Source organism: Haliotis cracherodii, unplaced genomic scaffold, assembly GCF_022045235.1.
Source record: "Haliotis cracherodii isolate W230 unplaced genomic scaffold, xgHalCrac1.p SCAF_16, whole genome shotgun sequence".
Taxonomy (NCBI): domain Eukaryota; kingdom Metazoa; phylum Mollusca; class Gastropoda; order Lepetellida; family Haliotidae; genus Haliotis; species Haliotis cracherodii.
This window is the reverse complement of record NW_027266271.1, coordinates 24396685-24421738: the sequence shown is the minus strand read 5'-3', so window position 1 is coordinate 24421738 and position 25054 is coordinate 24396685. Positions and strand designations below refer to the sequence as shown.

Genomic DNA, 25054 nt, shown 5'->3' with positions numbered 1-25054 from the left:
CCCCTTCTTTTCCATATTTTCCAGTATTGTCTGTGGCCCATTTTTTCCGCAAATGAACCCAGTTTTGGTTATGTGCCCAAATCCCATTATATGACCTATTAATGTCCAGACCTGTAATCAACCCTGCATGAACATGATCAAGTAGAGGAACAAAAGCCATCTGTAGAGAGGACAGAAAGAGTCTCACACAGGGACGCAAGGATCTGCAATGTCTGATCAGTATCTGCTGATCAGTGAACCATGAAACTGGTATTTTCAAGGTATGAAATGAGAAAGAACATGAGAGCCTGATCAGTGGGCCTAGTTATGGAGACAGGATGAACCCAGGCTACTTATCATGATACCCAATATATCATCTCGGATGTGACATTCAGGTTCAAACTATTGACCTATGAAACTACACCAACTATTGACCCATTAACTACATGACAAGTCTCACTTACGCTTCAGTACAGACACCCCACATTCCTGTGTCCCATGTCACTTCATTTGGCATATTGACACAGCTATGCAGTCCTTATCATCACAACTGATCACAGCATTTGTCAGTTTCATGCTTTATCATTTTTCTTTCACATTAACTATGGGACCTATCCATGCATATAGATTTCCACAGCATCTCTAAACATAATTTTCATTCTGGCTTATCCACATGCAACCACACCGACAGACAATCCTACACTCTTTACTGACAAATTAATCATTGAATCTATTAATTCCAATCTGGTTCATATTATCATTGATTACGATAAATGTACATCCGTAATCAACATAATACCCTACGTTAAGCTATTGATCCTTTTCACCATGTCTTCATCAAGTTAGCATGGTTAGTGTTCATTATGCTAATGAGATTACTTGAACTTAGGACACCTGGATCATGACAACACTTAATTGGTGTACTTGAATATCACCAAGGTTGTGGGAAATCATACTTGTTTCAATTGTAATATGCGTGCTATGTAAGTGATATACATTTATTTGAGGTTTGTTGCTGACAGGTCTTAATTATGGAGAAAAGAAGCAGACATAATGCTTCAAAAGCTATTCATTCTTGCACAGTACAAATACTACAAACATATCTGATATGAGTGAGTGAGTGAGTGAGTGAGTATGGTTTTACGCCGCTTTTAGCAATATTCCAGCAATATCACGACGGGGAACACCAGAAATGGGCTTCACACATTGTACCCATGTCGGGAATCGAACCCAGGTCTTCGGCGTGACGAGTGAACGCTTTAACCACTAGGCTACCCGACCGCCCCCTATCTGATATGAAGAAGTCATGACAAATCTCTCCCCAATAGTCAGTTAGTCTGAGAATTGTGGAAATCAAGAGAGACTAGTAGTTTCCTCCTAAAATCTAGTTATCTTACTTGCTAGTCTGAAATGAGCTGTGTATTAGCTGGACATGACAAATGGTGTCTAATCCTTTTAGTTGACATGACAACTGCATGCACAACATCCTGGTATGTTATCAATCATCAGACTTACTGACAGGAATATTCAGGTTAACTGTGGGTAAAACATTATTGATGCTGTAGTCCACAACACGACAGTCATTTCACCTGTACTTCAGAAATGGAGCCTAGTCAAGTGGTCGATAGTATGAGTCATCATGGTAGGAACATCAAGGCACAATGACAGTGATTTGGCTAGGACTAATGTTATTAGGACATTTTCGTGATTTAATCATATTCTCATGGAACAATTTTCTATATTACTACCAAATCTGAAAATATCTTCAGGACATTATGGGTGACATCAGTCACTGCCTAAGAAAATGAACCAATCTGAAACACTGTTTTGAAATCTCATGTATGCGAGTACATAAAAGCAGAAAATGAGCATTTCACATTTCATGATCATGTCATCTCACATGTCATCCTTACATATCGCATATCACTGTCTATTGCCATGTGTTTGCTACCTAGTGAGTTGGGTTTAATAACAGTGTTCCAGTTATTTCATGGTGTGTCTGCTTGATGTGTGAAGAAAGGCCAAGGCCAGACGTTTACCGCTTTGGGGAGACCCACAAGCATGGGTATGGTGTTGGTATGAACCTAGTAATCGGTATTCAAACATACAGTCATAGGTTTCAGGCATGCCCAAGGGATACCATTCAGTGAACTGCAGAACCTTAGATGGCCAGGGCTCCCTCTTTGGCTATGTAGAATGATGGGGCTATGAAAGGAATATGCACATTTTTTCAAGCTGTTTCAGGTTCCACTTGCAATGTCAACTGGCATTCGAAAGCCAGTCCAGTACTCAAGTTTATCAATAAAACTTTGTATTTCATACAAAATAACTATTGCTAGAATTACTGTTGTATGTAAAAACATATTGTATCTTATTTCCTTATCATGCTTATTCAAGCTATATATTCTGCAAATAAAGATTTAATGAGCCTTGTCTCCATCGTTTAGATTGCCAAGCCAGATGACACTGAAAATAATCAATATCCCGCCCCCAGTAGAAAGCAGGATTATCTCAGATTGGTTGGTACACATTTTGTGTAAATTATTATTTACATATGTTTCATGTAAATCATCACAGCAGTCAGCATTTCTATTTTCCCCTTAAATGACTAATCACATGGTTGTTTAGAAATAAACTGCAAAGTAGACCAAAAAATATAACCAATAACAATAAGCATGATAAGAGTCTCTGATCTGATGGATATGTGATACCTAACCTGTGACAATCAATTCAATTCCTACTGCTTTTACTTTCGTATGGATACATGACACAATTCTCATACTGCAGCACAAAGTATTGCAATGCACCCAATTTGCAGAGAATCATTACACCCTGACCTCTCCTTTCGTCAGCTCATATACGTATCATAAACAAAGCATGGTAAGAGACAGATTGTCAGATATTTGTCGCATCAGTCAAATGTGTTCAGTTCACAAACACTATATCTGTTAATGTATGTAAGATAAGACAAATAATGTGTTGACGGAATTCGTGAACCAGTCTGAGCCAAGAAATTGTCAACATGGCCAAAACAACAGTTGTCTTAAAACAGGTACATTCTTGCTGTCAGCACATGACATTCCCAATCACAATGTTAACCATAACATAACTTCAAGGTACTTTGTTCATCATAGACACTATTGTGACATACAGCTATAAACACATGGGGATGTACTAAAGACTCACTGTCACATTAATAGGTTCCTTTGTTCGTCACCTCTTCCTTAAAAAAATCCATATTTTAAATACTAATGCAACAAATGTTATGTTTGGGATAACACATTCTCAGTAAAGTACAGATGCTAGTCCCTTTTTGGGTTGAGTCCCATCCAGTATTCGAACCCACACTGCCAGAGTGAGGCACCAATTTGCCAGCTCACAAAGTCAGTGATCTTACCAACTAAGCCACCAAAGCTTCCACTTTTGATAATAAGAGATCACGTGAAATTCAATGATGATTATAACCACAGTATCAGAAAAAAGGGACGTATACTTGGGGATGCTCAGCAATATTTTATTGTGGTGATCCCAGGAATAAAAATCGGAGTTGCAGTCTGAGGATGTGGCACAATTCACATGTTCTCCAAGATTTGCAGTTGATATATAGATGGGAGATTCATTGTTTGAAATGGATATTTCTTACCAGAATGATTTCATCATAAGTCTTTAAGATACAAAGAGACAAACAATATACCTTGCGATACACCTTCAGATTTAGCCAATGGAAATTTTTTTTCCCACATTGGTGGTTAAAACACTTCCTCTTGTACATGTTGTAGTTATCATGTTGTTTCTTTCCATTGATATGAACATGATCCATATCAACACAACTAAATTTGGTTCAAACTTTGCACCCCCACCAAACACACACACACACACAAGCATAGTTAGTCCTATAAGTTACACAAAACTCACTAAGCTCAAGCTACATGAAGTCTGTTTTCTTTCTGTCCATGGTAGTGCGTCTGCCCAGAGAGCAGAAGGTCGGGGGTTCAACCCCTGACTGTGTCTTACCAAAAGATGGTACCTGTTGTCATCCTGCCTGGCCCTCAGCATTGTGGAGCCAAAACAAGGACAGGTCAGCTCGGAGTAAGTATACTATGTCTGACTTGGGTATTCATGTTTAACTTTGGCATGGTATCTCAGTGGGCTAGCACTATAAAATTGACATGAGTCTGGACTAGTACAAGCAGCCACACACACACGCAAGCACATGTGACACCGGCATAGAAGTGCAATAATCTTAACCCAATTGCACCTCATCTGTATTAATTCAGCTATGACATTTTTCTCCAACAGTGCAGACTGATGACTGACTATTCCATGGATATTTTAGCGTAATATGTGAAACCCAAGATGCTTCTGGCACTATCAATTATTAGATTGGTTTATACACCTAGATACACCACAAACAGGGTTTAACCTATGTTGAACATGTTAAGACAGAAAACACTTTGGAAAATGATACTGAACCAACAGTGGCATTGATATTTAAATTGACCACATGCCAAAACAAAAACTGAAATTTCTCCAACCAGCAATTGCCAATTTACTGTAATCAAAGTTTGATTTCAAAATGAAAATAACAAATGTCGACAGATTTAATTGTTTTACTCTGAACAAATATACGAAATGGTGTAGTGATAACTGGGGATCAAATTAGGAATATCTCTTACTCTAATGACCACATATCTTTTGTGGGCTGGCGCAGATGATATTATTCAATGAAATTAAAACACACCTTCGAAATGACACGAAAATAGGTAACACGCAAGGCGGAATTACGAAGTTGGACCACCAAAAGTAACAATATTTCTATTCGTGTTTATTAATTATTTGCACAACAGGTTATCCGTTTGTTCACAAACACATATTTGATATCTTGACATCCATGCTGACCTTTAACCACAAAGTATATACCCCCATGTGCAATGTAGGCCAGCGCTGTTGGTTAGCGGACAACACATTTCGTTTGTGGTACGCACAGCTGTCTGCAACCTCGTTACATATAAGCGTAACACTTGGTTTGTTTGCATTTTTTCATAATTGGGCAGCTTTATAGATCTTTACCTACCTCAAAGGGAACTTATTAAGATATCTTTGTCCGATCTTCCTGTGCAAATTGCAGAAAACATCCTATCACAGCACACCATCATTACACAAAATGGTCGCCATGATAGATCAAGACTTGACTCGTTCTTCCACTTGATTGGCTGGAATAACACTCGGAACCTCTCGTGCCTTTCCGGGACGCGCATTGCACTTACCCTAAATGGATTGTTATCCTAACGCGTAGCATAAACAAACATATATGGATAAATTTAGATACTAGACCAGTTTGCCAGAAAAGATGTCTGTGCCAAAATATTGATTCTTCAGATGTTTTCTTGCGACCGACATAGGGTAAATAATATGGGGCACTACTTTGTTTGAAGTTCTAAATCGGACATCACGATAGACAGCCAAACTGTCTGCAAGGGGAAGTTCTTTGATCAAAGAATAATCTATACGACACATGATAACATCATATGTTGTCTAGATAGCTTTATTCATTGTTAAATAATCAGGTCATTAATTTTTTTAAACGAATAATCTAATTTTGGTGTCAAACGTACTGACAAGAAAATCTAATTCCTACATTTCTAGTATCAAAGCAAATACACCACAAAAGATGAATTTACCTCCCGTTCTATGCTCCAAATATGATTTTAACATTATAGCACTGGTTTACAATAACACGCTGAAAGTGTGTTTGAGATAACCCTGCATGGTGTCTGCAATCACTGGTCTAGACCCGCATGTAGCAGTAGCTTTATCGTGTTGGTGTGGTCTTTTCACGGCAAGTATTCGCACAAAGCAAATAGGTCCCGCGCTCGATACTTCTTTGTTAGGTTATCAACGGTCAAAATGCTTTTTACACAATGAAACTTTGTATACATGAATGTATTTATAAATGAGATATGATCTTTGCTTTGTCGGAGTTTGTATGTCCGCCGCCACCTCGCGAGTCCAGACACCTGCTTACGACCATTTCCTCAAGGAACTTTAATATTACTTATATGCAGCCAGGGAGTCTTATGTAGATGAAGTTTTTAATAGAACAGTGTTATCCCGACGACTTTCCCATTACCGTATTGTCGTAATAACGGCTATCTGATATGCTATTATGAGGTTTGCTTATTTTGAAATATCGAAAATAAGGCTGGGCCTACCATTAGAAGGCTAAGTTAGAGATTTTTTTATTTCCTGTTTCCTTATTTTATAAGCATTTATTCGAAAACATATGTAATCTATGTGAAATAAGTTTATCAAATATTAAAAGGAACACGGATGCTGCACACATACGCTTTGCGTGCTTTTTAGTATATAAACTGCATTTGAAAACACAACGAAACATCGCTGGATAAGAGATAATGGATGTCGATTTATGGGTTTGAACAGTGACAATATTAACGCTCTACTGTATATATTGTGTGAACAGTGTAACAAGGTAACTTGTTATTGTTTGCTACTTTAAGAACCTACCCACCCACCTACCTACCTACTAGCGAAGATAGGGGATCAGACAGGGCTGCATCCTACCTGTTATTCTATTATGTATAAGGAGCTATGTATAATGTACGGATGTAGCAATCGCGTGGACATATGTCACAACGCGCCCTCGCTTCACGCCAGATGCGCGGTCCAGGAGAATGAAATATTTTATGACCATTGTACTCCAGGCTGGTTCACATTCTATACGCCACACAATTCGTGGTGTGAACAGCTGTTGTCCTAAACTATTTGGTTTTTAGAAAGTAATCTGTCCTTTATTTGAGGCAAATGTGATTAGTTGGAATTTTCAATTTAAGAAAATGCAAATCGTGTCGAATTCAGACCCCTATAAATGAGTTGTAATGTTAAACTGCTAACGTTGACACAAGAAAAATGCATAAGCTAACAAGACAGCTATGTTCCCAATGCTTCATTCTGTCGCATCCATAATTCGTGACTGAATTGTTTCACGCAATCAAAACGTTACCTGTGTCTGTCAGTCAGCTATACGTCGAAAAGAAATTCGATAGGCATTACTCAGAAGTTGACGGATGACAAGGTAGACATTTTTATGGATAACAACTTCTTTAATACTGTCAAAAGCGACGTTTCTGTATAGATCCTTATACCCATCAACGATCCCATACAACCCACATGTTGTGACCACTCGATCCTCATTACTCGCTACATATATATATGCCGGAGATAGCAGTTCAAAGCGCATTTTAGAACCCGAGAAACGATTACAGTTGTAACGTTAAACTAATACTTTGTGATTAGCTGACATCATGCCAAAGCTAACGGCTATCAGAGTATAAATATGCATAGAACTTTTCATACCAGGTCATGACGTGTACCGGAGCTATGTCGTCCACACAACCTCAATATCCTGCATGGGAGATGTGATTCAGGAGGCACACTTGATGTCTCATATTCAGCTTGGTCGACGTTATTGCGTTTTATGGCATATTACCAATGTAATTCTATACCATTCATTAAGTAGCAAATGTCGTTGCTATTGCTCGTTAACGTGTTTTAATAACAAAAAGGTTGTAATGTATACAGATACGCTTAGTGGCGAGGATGTATTAGGCCTATTGTTATTAGATCTATTGTCAGCTGTAATCCTGTTAATGTTACATTGCAGCCGACAAACACACTAATCCTGTTTTGTTAAGACAACGACACCCGTGATTAAGTATCTATATCTAAGCTTGGTTATTGGGGTAAGAAGTTACATATAGGCTATAATTATATGCAGTGTGGGAACAGTTAGACATGAATATTTATAAACAAAGCTGCAATTATGCCCCATCAAGTATCTCTGTGAGAATGTATATCTATATTGAATACATAATAAAACACTGCCCAACCTAGTGTCACATCTGTGCAGATCAAGTGCAAAAAGATACCGGTTCCCACGGCAGGGCGTTCTCAGAATTGAAACTGATATTCAGACATATATTTGCTTCATGCAAAGTTGTTAGACATCAATAAGAAATGAACCTGTACACAATATTTTAAACTTTAACGCTACAAAATATTCATATGGTGCATGCTCTAAGAGATGAACCTCGTAAGTATTCAATCAATCAATCTTTATTTCAGGTACTGAAAAGGCCATAGGCCTATAGTACATATATACATACAGTAGCAATGGGTGCAATAGGAATTACATATATCGTAACAAAATATCACATCTATAATGCAGAGGATCTGATGTTCATTGCATGATATATATACATTGAAAGATATTTTGTGACTGTTTCATTTTGGGATGACACGAGGATATAAAATTTGTCTATTCTAGGATTCAGATAAAAATATTTATGTATGTATTCTTTTCTGATATTTGCATACAATGGACAGACTAGCAAAAAATGGTATTCATCTTCTATCTCTTGGCAAGTACAATATTTACACAATCTGTTTTCCCTTGGTATCGCTAAATGTCTACCTTTTTCTATTAGAAGGTCATGAGAACTACATCTGAAACGGGATAGTGCTGTTCGGAATTTCTTAACATTTATATCCAAAAGATATTTTTCGGTCAGAATGAATGATTTAAAACAGGTGTAATGCTTTAACTTATTATGTAAGTTTAGTGAAGAGTACCACTTTTGAAAATACATATCTTTTAGCCTTTGTCTTAAATTATATATGAAACGATCTGGTACTGTTACATGTTGCTCTCTCCAAATGTACTCACACCCGCAAGATTGGAGTATCTTTTTAAGGACTCCCTTAATCCGGAAAGTATCAATTTGTTACTTGAGGTTGTATTTAAACGTTTAGAGGCTGTCACACCCGACTCCAATGCACCCTCGATTATCCAGTGTTTTTAAATTTCCATTATATTATGAATTTGCACGGTGGACATAACACACTGGATTATTGAGGATGAGTCGAATAAGGAGCCGAGCGGCTAAATCCACACACAAACCACAGTAATAGCAGTGAATTAAGGTCAGTCCAATTGAACTGTCTGATAAATCAAATCTAATGGGTCGTCAAGTTGAATCCAGCTGTAATTGCATGGTTATTCTAATTAGAGACTGTGTCTCGGTTTGACGTGTCGCAACAGTTGCAACTGATAATGATATAGTCTGGAATGCATGCTGGGATAACCTGGCACCTTTTGTTGTGTCGGTCAGCACTGGCCTGTCGGACGGCTGAGCCAAGGACAGCATATGTCTCGGATGGCTTCGAAAAGCTACTAATCCGGATTAGGAGTGTCATGATAAATTGTTCCATAGTCACACAATTCCAGCCGGAATCCAAATAAGAAAGATTTGACTTAGACAGACGCCTCGCCTTACTACATGTACAGCATTATAATTCACACCCAAAATTAAAGGGGCACTGACCTAAGGCAATTCCCCGGTTGCTATTGTATTTCCCCCGTGAGTACCCGGATGATACGCAACGCAACTGAGCGTGACAAGAGACTGGGCTACCGTCTGCAAGGACAGCTGAATAAACTTGGAGGCAATGTTTGTTTTACTCATTTTTGAACACTGATTGGTTAACCGTGATCTATAAAGATTTCGACAAAGGGCGCATGTTAATTAATTTGTTGTCTAAACAAACAGACAAAAAGAAGCTCATCGGATGTCGTCATTTGGAAATAGTTATATGATTGTTAGAGTTTAACTGATAAAGTACATGCACCATTTCTTTTGTACAGACAAATTACAGTGTATAATATACAGTGACATGGAGTCATATTAACTACACACATGTACAACACATACGTATGTTCATACGAGATCGTGTGGTCAGGTTCTCTGAATTGGTTGAAGCATGTCATCGTGAATTCACAATTCAACATTATTGGTATAAAGTAGAGTGAACAAGGATATGAGCAAGAAAAAAACAACTGTACAACAAAAGTAGCAATAGGATATAAAAGTCTAAAACAGGCTATTGGTATATGATCCACATGCGCCTTCTTAAGATTTAAAAAACAGGTCTTGGCATACAGAAGCGACAAACGATAATCTTTATAAAAAAACACTTAACATTTATCTTGATGTGACAGCAGATTAAAATCGGTACAGTTAAAACTGACTTCTTGTAAAAGTTCACATCGAAAAAGGACAGGATAAACCATGTTATTCATCTTCCACTTCGTTGTTAGTTGAGAACGGACAGACGCGTCCTCCTACGGGTATGTGTGTTATTACGAGAGGCTACATACAAATATGTACACGAATAAGTACTTTAAAATAAACAAACAAACACACATACATATACATACATACTCACGACACATTGGCACAAGAAATATATATCGTAGGATCATAGGTCTTCGGACATCATACGTTTTCGGACGGCCAGGTTTGTCGCGATTTTTCCCGCTATAACAGCTGGTTTGGCGTCACATAGACATTGTAAATACCGAGATGATGGCTTGTTTTTTAGATAAAGTTGTCTTTTATAAGTGAGTGAGGTGTTTTACAGTTGTTCTTGTGATTAGCGAGAAAACGACAAATGTTTCTTAAGCGTCCGAAAACCCATAACACGGGATACATACAATATTTGTACCCTTTTGATTATACAAGGTTCCTCGACGAGACCCGAAAGATGTCTTTTGACCTCACTACTAACAAATTAATCGGTGGACATTACATAACTTAGCTTCTGTGCATTAGTAAGATCTTCATAATGAGCATTACACTAACAGGCAATGCATTCTAAATTAAAACGTAAGTCATCATTCACTGGACATTTAAGTAAAACATGAAATTCCTCATCTATTCAGTGATCAAAACACACAGGCCATTTATGCGCTGTTCTTGCGTCAAGATATAGTATAACTTCTTTCAGTGGCATTTAGTAGTTGGTGTGATGAAGAAAGACAAGTTCTATGGATTGTAATAAAGAAGCTGTTCATCCATAGAACTTGCCTTTCTTCAAATAAGGTATCGTATGATAAATTAGATTAGTCAGAGTCCGGTTTAGGCAGATTCTGCTATATAGGAGACCAACACATCTCTTCATGCACAGTGGATGACAGTGAATGAGTCCTGCAACTTATTTTCTGATGCGTGTACGTACGAAATTGTTAACATTGGTTACCTAGTGTCCGGTGCAAGGGAGATAACTTGGGGCAAATACCGCCGTATGGACCAAGATAGTCCTAAATACAAGCGCTACTACTATATACCTTCTTGGCAAAGGTCCTATTGTACTGCTACATATTCTTTCTTGTGCATAAATAAACATTATCCTGCTTCGCACTATTTTGCCGTCGCTATACCCTTTTGAAATCCGGGCGAATGTCTAGGTCCACACGATGTCCCTTGTGAGAGCCTGACTATAGGGTTTTGTTGTTTGTTTGTTATTTAACTCAGCAATATTCCAACTATATTACGCCGGTTTGAAAATATTTGAGTCTGGACCAGACAATCCACGCAGTTGGGATACGATGACATGCCTCAACCAAGTCATCGATCCTGACCACCCGATCCCATTAGTCGCCTCTTATTTGATAAGAACAATCGCCTTTTACGGCAAGCATGGGTTGCTGAAGACCTATTCTAACCCGAATCTTCAGGGGTCGACCAAGGTATTGGGTAAGGTTCAATGTCTAACCTGCATGGATTATTGGATGTCAGCGTGCCCCCGAGGGTATGGAATGAGGCCCATGCTATCAACCACTGGTTTGCTTGACTTGTTTATCCACAGGCCGCCGTGATAAAGCTGCACCGAATGGAACGCAGCATTCACTCATTGATAACTATTTCAAGAATGCTGTCGTTACCTTCACTACTGTGATGGGTTTTGAATTTGTTCCTATTCACATAAAATGTTTCCGACTGTGTGAGAAAACAATACTTCACTCGCTCAACTGCCGGTGCCTCAGTAGCGAGTGAATCTGGTTTTACGCCGCTCAGCAATATTCCAGCACTATCATGCACGACGGGGGACACCAGATATGGTCTTCAAACATCAAATCCGTGAGGGAAATCGAGCCTATTCATTGTTTGTATGTTTGTTGTTTAACGCCGCACTCGGCAATATTCCAGCTGTAAGACGGCGGTCTGTAAATAACCAGACAATCCAGTGATTGATATTATGAGCATCAATCCAGAGATATGTTGACGCGCAATCAACCAAGTTACCGAGCCCGAGCGCCCGATCCATTAAGACGCCTCTTACGAAAAGCATGGGTTTCTTGAGAACAATTTAAGGAATATTAAACCCCCTGCCTTAACTCGTCCACCGCATATCACAATTCTCTTTACAGCCAGTGCACACGTGAAGATCCGAGCTGGAATAGGACTTCAGCAACCCATGCTTGTTATATAAGAGACGACTAACGGGTGGTCAGAATCGCTGACTTGGCTGTCGATTATTTACAGACCGCCTTCATATAGCTAGAATATTACTGACTGAGACGTTAAACAACAAACATACAAACAAACAAACATACAGATTTTTCAAGGGAATACAATATGTTTGTGATGCAACTTGTTTCTTTTATACTGGCTAGGCACCAGATATGTTTGTTAATGGATGACATTGCCTTGTGTCAATCTCTGCATTGGATGACAAACTCCGAATGTCTGCTGACCACACGGTGCTCACCTGGTGATAATTTCATTGCAAAACAAGATGTTCTAGAAAGGGACATTTATTTTGCGATTTTAACTAGAGTAATACGTGATACACAGGTCTATAGACATTTATCACTTTGGTGAAACCTACGAGATATGGTACTGGCAATTCAAGAAACCGGGATTCGAACCCATGGCCATCAGTGTGTGGCACGCCTATATGGGGCTTAATTAACTCTTCACAGCGACGTAAGACCACTTGGAGACGAAAATGAACCTTCTGTAAAGTTTCACTTTGGTTTCAACATATGCCTGCCTTATAAACTTGACAGTGACTTGAAATAAAACCATTCAATTCAAATAAACCACATGAGCAACAACCCAGATTGTCTGAGAATGTTAACATCCAATCACCGAGTCAATGTCTTTGGCCTTTCACTATCCGTAACAAGCAGCTTGAGTGATTGCCTGGACCTATTCTAGCCCATCTTCCCGAGGCAAGGGGGGTATAATTGACTGTAAAAGTCCAGTTTCGGACTTTTGTAGAATTTTTTTTATCAAACTCCCTTGCCTCGGGAAGATGATACTAACCAGCCCCATCTGGTTGCTTGGCTGTAAGTTTGAACTACTCTGGCTGTAGATTACAGCTCACTGCGTTAGAGTAGGCAACGTCACTACGTTAGAGTAGGCAACGTCACTGCGTTAGAGTAGGCAACGTCACTGCGTTAGAGTAGGCAACGTCCCTGTCCCAAAGTCCATACGCCAGGCGACTCTGACCTCGGGAACCCACATGAGACCTGGGTGATTCAGGTTTCCATGGACCTTGTTGTTTGGAATCGGACTAAAACCATTTTCAAACATAGTGCCAAGTCACTGTTGATCACCAGACATACTTTTGACTGAGATATGAATATTGACAGTTATTCTGACAGGAGTCAATATTTCCATATAAATGTTCACCATTTTCTTCATTAAATTCCAATCTAGTAATGGAGACGTGGTTACTGAAGATGTGTGATGTCCTGAAAAGCTATAATGGATGTGACTGAACTGTAACAGGTAATATAGCTCTGCCATTTACTAAACAGCAGGGATATAATACAGGCATATGTACTGAACAACAAAAGTTCCTGTGACATTGAATAAGATTTAGTGCAAAGTTATGTTTTTTACCAAATCTGAAACAATTTCGGTTTGCAACAGATAAAAGACTCCAGTAAGTGTTCAAATGGTTTAATTTGCCATACTGACTTCAGGAAATTCGTGATTTCATAAAAAAAAACATGAACATGCCAAAATGTCAATTTACAAATCAATAGCGTGTGTGTCCACCTCTGGTTGCGATGCAAGCAACACATTTTCGTCTCATGGAATGGAGCAGGCGTCGCACAAAGTCCTGTGGATATCTGTCCGTATCTGCTGGAGCATGTTTCGAAGTTCCTGGAGTGTCTGTGGAACACGTGGGTGACGTCGAAGGCGCCGATCCATCTCATCACACATGTGCTCGATTGGTGAGAGATCAGGGGAGCGAGCCGGCCAGGGGATGACATTCACGTTGTCTTGCTGTAATCCCACCCTATACCATAACGCTGCCGCCCCCGAACCGATCTTCATCCATGACACAATGATTGACGTAACGTTCACCTCGACGTCGGTACACTCGAATCCGTCCATCGCTGTGGCTGAGGTGAAAACGAGACTCGTCAGTGAATACAGCTTGTCCCCACTGCATGGCCGTCCAGCGTAGACGCTGTCTGCACCACTGTAGACGTGCTTGGCGGTGGTTTCCTGTCAAAATGGGACGTCTAGCGGGTCTTCTGGCGACAATCCCTGCCCATCTGAGACGACGACGTACGGTTTGTGAAGATATTCGTCGAAGGCCTGGGATGCTTCTTGCAGTCGCTGTTGTTGGCTGGAATCGATTTCGTAGGTGTGCTGTTCGCATCCAGTTGTCTTGTCGATTATTGGATATGCGTGGCCTGCCACTCCGAGGATGATCTCTGACTGCATTCGTCTGTTGCCAACGTTGCCATAAACACCAAATGGTGTTTCTGTGGACGTTAAATTGTCTTACAACATCACGTTGACTCGATCCTGCTTCAAGCATACCAATGGCTCGTAGAGGCTCATTTTCGGACAGGCGTGGCATTTCGTAATGTTGAATAATTGCGTAATTTGTTGTTTTTCTGAGTGGTTGTTGTCAGCATATGGAATTCCGTTAACGCACATGTTTTTATACCCATTCTTGGGTAGTGAAATGCATGGGGCTTGCATAAAAGTCAACTTTTGCATGGAATGCATGCTTTTCTGAAGAAGTTGCGTTTTTGTAACTTGATTCCATACATGTACTACAATATTGAAAACCAAACTTTACTTGTTTGAAAAATACACTAAAATATTGGTGTCACAGGAACTTTTGTTGTTGAGTATATTCATTACTTCACTATACAATGTAACAGCAATATTTAGGCGTTTCATAAGATGTTGCAAGTATGTTGCCAAAAAATGGAAATCTAAATTGGTCACACTGTAAAATACAGTGAGGAAGGTACGTTGTGTGTTTGGTTTTTGTTGAACACCAAAATAATTCGTTTTCCGGTTATATGAGGGTGTCATGTACACAATCAAGTCTGGAACAGACATTTCAGAGACTAATAGTGATCTGTCACCCGATCCATTTGGTCCCCTCTTACGACCAGCATAGAAGACCAATTTTAACACACAAACCCATGGGTGTGTGGTTGGGATGTGGCTAGCTTTGGTGTGTGTGTAGGTGCAATACTACAGCGAGTGAGAGAATGCTATCTAGCTTTATCACAGCAGCTAGTAAATATTTAAGTCTGGGTGAAGTAACTGAAACTAGATGACTGCATAATCAAAAAGTCGTGTCTTCCCCAGGAACAAACAGCTCGGTCACAGACTGAAGCCATGCAATCCCCATAATCTGATGCATACCAACAACAACAGGGATTGCTGGGTACTGGGTCTTCCCCCGAACATACACGGGGGACAGTTTACTTGGGGTCAGACAGTGAACACTGTTTAAGGTCACACAGATGCAAGTGACTGGAGCTGGGCCACGCAAACCAGTGACTGAAAGCATGAGCAACACCTTATCAGGGATGTGATGACACCTTATCAGCGATGTGATGACACCTTATCAGCGATGTGATGACACCTTATCAGCGATGTGATGACACCTTATCAGCGATGTGATGACACCTTATCAGTGATGTGATGACACCTGATCAGGGATGTGATGACACCTTATCAGTGATGTGATGACACCTGATCAGTGATGTGATGAAACCTTATCATCGATGTGACGACGCCTTATCAACAACGTGACACCTTATCAGTGATGTGAAGACACCTCATCAGGGATGTCATGACACCTTATCAGTGATGTGATGACACCTTATCAGAAACGTGACGACACGTTATCAGGGATGTGATGACACCTTATCAGCTAAGTGAGACACATCATTAGCCATGTGATGACACCTCATCAGTGATGTGACGACACCTTATCAGCGATGTGATGACACATCATCAGGGATGTGACGACACCTTATGAGGGATGTGACGACACCTTATCAGTGATGTGATGACACCTGATCAGGGATGTGGCGACACCTCATCACTGATGTGATGACACCTCATCAGCGATGGGATGACACCTTATCAGTGATGTGATGACACCTTATGAGGGATGCGATGACACCTGATCAACGATGTGATGACACCTTATCAGAAACGTGACGACACCTTATCAGGGATGTGACGACACCTCATCAGGGATGTGATGACACCTTATCAGCTAAGTGAGACACATTATCAGCGATGTGATGACACCTCATCAGTGATGTGACGACACCTTATCAGCGATGTGATGACACATCATCAGGGATGTGACGACACCTTATGAGGGATGTGATGACACCTTATCAGGGATGTGATGACACCTCATCAGGGATGTGACGACACCTTATCAGCGATGTGATGACACCTTATCAGGGATGTGATGACACCTTATCAGCGACGTGACGACGCCTTATCAAAAACGTGACACCTTATCAGTGATGTGATGACACCTTATCAGCGATGTGATGACGCCTTATCAAAAACGTGACACCTTATCAGTATTGTGATGACATCTTATCAGTGATGTGATGACACCTTATCAGCGATGTGACGACACCTTATCAGCGATGTGATGACACCTTATCAGCAATGTGATGACGCCTTATCAACAACATGACACCTTATCAGCGATGTGATGACACCTTATCAGGGATGTGACGATACCTTATCAGCGATGTGACGACACCTTATCACCAACATGACACGTTATCAGCGATGTGATGACACCTTATCAGCGATGTGATGACACCTTATCAGCAATGTGATGGCGCCTTATCAACAACATGACACCTTATCAGCGATGTGATGACACCTGATCAGGAATGTGGCGACACCTCATCAGCGATGTGATGACACCTCATCAGGCATGTGATAACACCTTATCAGTGATGTGACGACACCTTATCAACGATGTGATGACACCTTATCAGTGATGTGATGACACCTTATCAGCTAAGTGAGACATTATCAGCGATGTGATGACACCTCATCAGGGACGTGTCGACCCCGTATCAGCTAAGTGACGACACCTTATCAGCGATGGGATGACACCTTATCAGTGATGTGATGACACCTTATGAGGGATGCGATTACACCTGATCAGCGATGTGATGACACCATATGAAGGATGTGACGACAACATATCAGCGACGTGATGACACCTTATCAGCCAAGTGAGACACATTATCAGCGATGATATGACACCTCATCAGGGATGTGACGACACCTTATCAGCTAAGTGACGACACGTTATGAGGGATGTGATGACACCTTATAAGTGATGTGATGACACCTTATGAGGGATGCGATGACACCTGATCAGCGATGTGATGACACCTTATCAAGTAAGTGACGACACCTTATGAGGGATGTGATGACATCTTATCAGTGATGTGATGACACCTTATGAGGGATGCGATGACACCTGATCAGCGATGTGACGACACCTCATCAGGGATGTGATGACACCGTATCAGCGATGTGATTACACCTCATCAGGGAAGTGATGACACCTTATAAGCGATGTGATGCCACCTCATCAGGGATGTGACGATACCTTATCAGCAATGTGACGACACCTTATCACCAACATGACACCTTATCAGCAATGTGATGACACCTTATCAGGGATGTGATGACACCTTATCAGCGATGTGACGACGCCTTATCAAAAACGTGACACCTTATCAGTGATGTGATGACACCTTATCAGCGATGTGATGACGCCTTATCAAAAACGTGACACCTTATCAGTATCGTGATGACATCTTATCAGTGATGTGATGACACCTTATCAGCGATGTGACGACACCTTATCAGCGATGTGATGACACCTTATCAGCAATGTGATGACGCCTTATCAACAACATGACACCTTATCAGCAATGTGATGACACCTTATCAGTGATGTGATGACACCTGATCAGGGATGTGATGACACCTTATCAGTGATGTGATGACACCTGATCAGGGATGTGGCGACACCTCATCAGCGATGTGATGACACCTCATCAGGCATGTGACGACACCTTATCAGCTAAGTGAGACACCTTATCAGCTAAGTGAGACACATTATCAGCGATGTGATGACACCTCATCAGTGATGTGAAGACACCTGATCAGCGATGTGATGACACCTTATCAGGGATGTGATGACACCTTTTCAGAGACGTTAAAAAAACGGCTTAGTAACAGACACAAAAGTGACATTTTCATATTGGCTGCCATTCCCAGATTGATTCAGAATTCTGTTCTGGAGATGCATATCATCGGACTTTGAATTTAAAATGGAAAGGTTTGGTTATCCCTGACGCTTGATTTCAATTATTCTGGTCAGACGTTATTTATTTTATAGCACTGACCAAACTTTCAGTGAAATTCCTGCCATTCCTTCATCGAAACACTTCTACTCAATTTACTAATTTGTGGTGTAGTGGCTATAGCACCTGCCCGGAGAGTGGAAGGTCGGTGGTTCGATCCCTGATAACTTACCCTGCCTGGATCTCGGCATACAAGGACAGGTCAGAGTCGTACCAGTTTGGGTAGGGTATCCATGTCAATCTCAAGCTTGATATCTGTCGTGACTAGTACAAGTAGCCACACACGCATACACATGCATGTAAGTGAAATAATCTGGAACGTGACTTGAAACCCCTTCACACCTCACCACCGCTTTACTTTGATATTTGATGATTTCCAGTGAAATTGTACAGTGTAAACCTTAGCACTTTGGTTAGTAAGCAATATTCCGACAGCTCCTGTGAAGTCAGAAATTTCTGAAAATTAAAATTTTAAGAAGTCCCTCTCTTCACAACAACAAAGTAATGACAAACCGTAAATTTTCTACAGTACTTTAATTTACTGAATGTCATTGTTACAGATAACAGAAAAATACCAGTAGCACTTAATCTATAGGACAGTTCTCTAGCTGAGAATGTACTGAGCACAATAAACCTATTGTGAGACTGTTCTAAGTTGTTCCCATGTAAGCATGTATGTACACAGACCAGCATAATATGAACCATTCAGACACCGGCAATATGGTCAGCACATGGAGCATCATGCAAAAGCATTATAACAGCTTAACATCTTGCCAGTTGGTATTTCTGTATCCATAACAGCACTCACAAAAACAAAGATTTAACTTGAATTCATAAACAACCATAATAGCACTAAATATCATACTTTCATATATACAACCATTCCTTTTAGACTGCAATTTCCAACATCAATGATAATTTTCCTGGCTCCAATATGTTTGACACATATACATAAGGAACACAGATTATCGATAAACCTGTCTCATGCTCGATACAAAAATCCTTTCAGTTATGCCCAGAGTCGTCATTTAAGTTAACTTCAAACTTCCATTGACGATCAGTGAGCTTTTTTCTCCATCACTATCATGTTATGATATAAAGTGAGTGAGTGAGTGAGTTTGGATTTACGCCGCTTTTAGCAATATTCCAGCAATATCACGGCGGGGGACACCTGAAATGGGCTTCACACATTGTACCCATGTCGGGATTCGAACACGGGTCTTAGGCGTGACGAGTGAACGCTTTAACCACTAGGCTACCCGACCGTCCCTATGAGATAAAGAATACATTTATCAACATGGAGTAGGGTAACTCATCCTGACAATCAAGGAACCTTATAAAAACCAAGAGTCTGGTGCAATTCGGAAATGGAGCTACTTATAACCCACTTTTGGTTCAGTGAAGAAACAAATAATACTGTTCAGTATTTTTCAAAATACCAAAATCTTTAAATGGCACCAGTTTACCACTAGTTTTACTTGTGGAGCCTGTTTCATCTAGAAATCGTCAATGTTTTGGAGTTTTGCTCCGGAAACAAGCACTACTCTCAATCTTCAGTATAAGTTCAATTTGTCATAAAATTTAAAAAAAATAAAAATTAAAACAAAAAAATCCCAAATCTTCAAAAGGCACCAACCAGTTCATCACTACTCTGATCTATATAGCAAGTTTCAACAAGAAATTATTAATGGTTTAAAGGTTCTCCGGAAATGGAAAACAAACCTGTTTTCATCATGAAAAATCATGAAAACAAAACAAAATGAAAAGAATAAAAATCCCTCATCATCAAAAGGCACCAGTTCCCAACCAGACTGCACCTTATAGGATGTTTCAACAAGAAATATTTAACTGTTTTGGAGTTATGGAAGGCTGATGGACAGACTGAATAACAATATACAAAAAATGCATTGCAACTGGATCGTCTGTTCACAAGTCAACTGTGGGTACATGGAAACATATATTATGGCTTCGAAGCTGTTTATGAATTTTGACCATTAAAATGAAATCAAACATGTTAAAGGGGAAACTACCTTTGTAATAGATGCTTGGCCAAAACTTATGTTTTTCTATTCAAACATTATTATCAATGATCTGTTTGGTCGTACCAACAAATATGGAAGTAATGTGGAAATTTCATATCATCATGTTAATAAAATCTGACATATCTTATGCTGATCTCTACTTTAATAATGTTTATGCACTTCTTGCACTCTTAACTGCAAGCAAGTAGGTACTTTCATGAAATCAAAACAGATTTATCATACAACATTTAGAGCTCAAACAACATGTTTCAGCCTTCCTATCTGCTGTTGAAACATTTACATTCAGTCATATGTTTTGACAAAGGTCTTTGTCATTTAATTCACTGTTCACTTGATGAAGAGTGTTTCATCTTTCCTTTTCTTCTGTACAATATGTCCAGGCTTGTGCTGTGCATCAGGATGATTGGCCAGCTCTGGGCTACAGGTGGACACAGGACTGCTCAGAATGACCTGCTTCAGGTCATAGAAGAGGTTAGAGTCATCCTTGGTGAGGAAGGAAATTGATACACCATTCTTACCAGCTCGACCTGTTCGACCAATACGATGGGTATAGTCCTCAATATTCTTCGCCATGTCGTAATTGAGAACCAGTGACACATCTTTGATGTCGATACCTCTGCCAGCCACGTCAGTTGCAACCAGGATGTCTTTGGATCCTCCTTTCAAACTTGCCAAGGCAAACTCTCTCTGTTCTTGCCCCTTGCCTCCGTGAAGTGTTGCAGCATTGAAGCCCATCTTTTCCAGGGACTTGGCCAGAACGTCAGCTCCCTTCTTTTGATTGACGAAGATGATAATTGGTGGTTCTAATCCTGCTGAGAGAATCTCCAGCAACTTCTTTCTCTTCTGCTGTTCAGTCACCATGTATGTGATCTGTTCCACACGCTCGACCGGTTTACCCACTGTACCAATGTAGACCACAGTTGGGCGACGCAAGAAGGTACGAGCAAGACGCTCCACTGTGGGAGGCATGGTAGCTGTAAACATGACTGTTTGACGGTATTTCTTTTTGGAGTTGAAATTCTGTAACATCTTCTCATCGTCTTCAGCATCCTCTGTGTCTGGTTTCTCGTTAGTCACTGGCAGGAAGTCAAGGATTTTACGCACTTCAGGCTCAAAACCCATGTCTATCATACGATCAGCTTCATCCATCACAACATATGTGCACTGGTTGAGAACAAGGTAACGGTTCTCAAGAACATCAATGAGACGACCTGGGGTAGCGATGACAATCTCGCAACCCAAACGTAGCTTGAAACCTTGCTCCTCACGAGATATACCTCCAATAACTGTGACAGTTCTTATTCCAAGTGACTCTCCAAATTTAACACATTCTTCTTCAATCTGTTGAGCCAATTCACGTGTTGGAGCCAGAATAATAGCATATGGTCCTTGGTCAGCATCTTCCATTCTCTCCAACTTGGGCAATCCTTGAATCCAAACCAACAGTGGAATGAGAAAAGCAGCTGTCTTACCGCTACCAGTTTCAGCAACACCAATAATGTCCCTGTTCTGTAGACCAATGGGAATTGCTTGCATCTGGATTGGAGTGGGTTCTTTGTATCCAACCGTATCAATAACTTCAATGATTGATTGGGGCATTCTTGGATCAGTCCAAGATCTCAGGGGAGGAGGAATTCTTCCACCTTTGCAACTAATGTTATAGTCCTCTTTAAAAATACGCCAATCTCTCTCTGTCATCTCATCCAAAGACTTTTCTGACCAATGACGGTCATCCCACTTCTGTTTAGCCTCTTTCTTGGCAACATTTTTCAGTCTTCTCTTCTCTTGATCTTTTTCTGCTTCAGTTCGTCTCCTTTCCAAAAGATCACCATAAAATTTAGACTGATCTTTCTTCTGGGCCTTGATGTCAATACCGGCTATGTTTCCTCTGCCAAAAAACTGAACAGCATGACGTTCCTTATACAAGGCATTATAGTCTGTAGATGTATCATCTCCGGCATCCCAATCAAATACAAACTTCCGATCATTTAATCTCCTAACACGCTTCTTCTTCTTGATTAGTCCAAGGTACCTTTCCTTAATAGCCAAAACTTCTTTTTCCTTGTCTTTATTCTCTCTTACGTTATTCCGATCTTCCCCATCCATCTCCCTTTCTCTTCTCTCACGGCGCTCTCTTCTTTCTCTCTCATAAGCACTCTCTTGTGCCATTTTACCAGTCTTGATGAATTCTATTTGCTTCTTTCTTTCTTCATCTGTCTTTTTCCTCTGTTCTTCAACTGCCAACTGTCTTTTCTTCAAAGCCTCTGCTGCCCTTTGCTCCTTGGTCAAAAACTTTGGTTTACTTAAAGCTTCTTCCTCTGCCTTCTTTTTAGCAAGCAACTCTTCAAGTGACAGAGGGACGACTTTATCTTTGTGTGGCTCCCCTTTCTTTAACTTGTCATCATCTCTTTTACTCCTATAACTTCTCTTACTGTCCTTCTCCCGAGATCTGGAGCGCGACTTCTTCTTGTGTCGGTCTCGGCTACGACGTCTTTCGCGGCTTCTGCTTCGACGTTTTGGGCGTTCTTTGCTCCTAGATCTACTCCTGCGCCTCTCCTTACTTTTCGATCTGTGTCGAGATTTTGGTTTCCTTTCTCGAGACTTTGACCGTTCCCGGTCTTTTTTCTTCTCCTTTGGGTCCTTGTCTTTTCTCTTGTCGCCATCTTTCTCGGCCCGTGCAAGCTCTCTATCAATTTGCTCACCTATGTCCATTTTCACTGGCTGTTAACAGTGCACAATAAAGCGTCGTCTGTACTAACACTAACCACTCAACGGTGCTTTCTTTGGAAAGCTTGCGGAGTATGAACCCAGTGTCTGGATGCAGCAATTACGATAGCTGCACGTTGGCCACAAAATATACCGGAAGTTTTGGGCAGGTGCTGTAGTACTACTTGCAAGACGAATAGTTATCACATATCTGTGAAAACCCTAAAGGTTTGAGAAAACAACCGATCACATTGGAAATAACACGGTAAACAACAATCCAAACCATACCTGCACTTTCGAATATTGTTTAAACAGAATAATAAGCATACAAAGGCAATACAGAAAAATCTGGGTGCGACAACGGCTCTGTGCTGCTGACAATCACTATGTGGGACCATTATCTTACAGTTGTCAACATTATATGTTCAATATGTATATGCGAAAGCAATATCATTTGTCATGTTGCTATATTTTAGCAGAATAACTTAAAAATCCGTTCTTTTCCTTGTGAGATTTAAAATTAATTGTATTTTTGACTGTGGGAACCGAACCCTACATGCTCTCCAAAGCTACTAGTTAATTGATTTTGAATTACAATTAAACCAAAAATATTTCCAGCTTCTACCCAGCAATTTGTGTGCACGTTACGGAAAGTACCCAGTTATTTTCATTCCTAATGAGAGATATCGAGCAATTTGAAAGATTAAGACAATTTGTCACATGGTGTTGCACCATTACGCATTAAAAGGACAAGCAGCTTCTCCATTCTGAGCCTAGCATTGTTGTATCTGCACTTATGCAGTCTATCTCCCATACCCCGAGAATAAATTAAGAAATGAATCCAACTTAAGTCTAGATTGCCTAAGTTATAGGAAATTAAGTATTGTTCTGGGATCCATTAAGATTGTATTATTTTTGCTGCAGATATATATTTTTAAATAACAGAACGTCTAAGATATTATTTTAAATTTTTAGATGTTCATATATCAATAACTACACATTATTGTTATTTTCGGCTTGAAGTGTATATATAGATCCGCTATTGTTATTACCCGATGACAACACTATTGGCATTATTTTAGTGGTTCCTGGATGTGTAGGTGCTTCAGCAGATTATCTGGCACTATAAGACAGATGAGTTTACATACTAACGAACATCATTTTATTCAAACACGGTTTCTAAACTTACTTAAATGAGTGAGGATAGGTCTTTACATATTCTTATAAGAAATACATTATATTATAACGACATTATTGCCCTCCCGTCACAGTAGCAAATATCATGTGTGAAGCATAAATATATATATTATGCACGCCAAAGCCTCGCAGGGTATTGAATTCTTGTATATGATACTTATCTTACGGAAACACGCTCGGCGATAATCTCTATTTACCTTACGACTAGAAGGGGATCTGTTTAGGTGTTAGGAACTGGATCAGTTGTTAGAAAATGGTATAAAATATTTGTCTTATGAAGCCGAAGTTGGGTTTCAGATTTCTTCAAAACCAAACGTAGGCTGCACAGACATTACGTGAGAAATGAGTGGGTGACATGGCTTATGCGCCGCTTTTGACAATATTCCAGCAATATCACGGCGGGTGTGAAAGGGCAGATAATATAATATATTGTTTGTGTTTGCACAAATATGTAAGGATCTAGGAAACATGGCAAAATCAGATGTACACATTTGTAAATCAGTTGAATTTATGATGTGGACATTTGTAAACTGTTTGTTGGGTTCTACTTTGCAGGTACCTAACGCTAATG

General features: G+C 40.1%; 2 protein-coding genes across 2 annotated transcripts in view; both read right to left on the bottom strand.

Annotated features, from left to right (window-relative positions):
• LOC139463978 (uncharacterized) overlaps positions 1-5156 on the bottom strand; it is a 53490-nt gene extending 48334 nt beyond the window's left edge. Inside the window, exon 1 of the mRNA XM_071245453.1 lies at positions 5054-5156. The gene's annotated coding sequence lies outside the window, so the exon portion shown is untranslated. The remainder of the gene's footprint in view (positions 1-5053) is intronic.
• A 13919-nt stretch (positions 5157-19075) lies between these two features.
• Positions 19076-23440, bottom strand: LOC139463977 (probable ATP-dependent RNA helicase DDX23). The gene has a single exon (XM_071245452.1). The coding sequence runs from the start codon at positions 23290-23292 to the stop codon at positions 20908-20910; it is 2385 nt and encodes a 794-aa protein (XP_071101553.1). The 5' UTR covers positions 23293-23440; the 3' UTR covers positions 19076-20907.
• Positions 23441-25054: the final 1614 nt, after the last annotated feature.

Excerpts from the sequence above, each read along its gene's own strand:
- LOC139463977 (XM_071245452.1), bottom strand. The coding sequence starts at position 23,292 with ATGGACATAGGTGAGCAAATTGATAGAGAGCTTGCACGGGCCGAGAAA.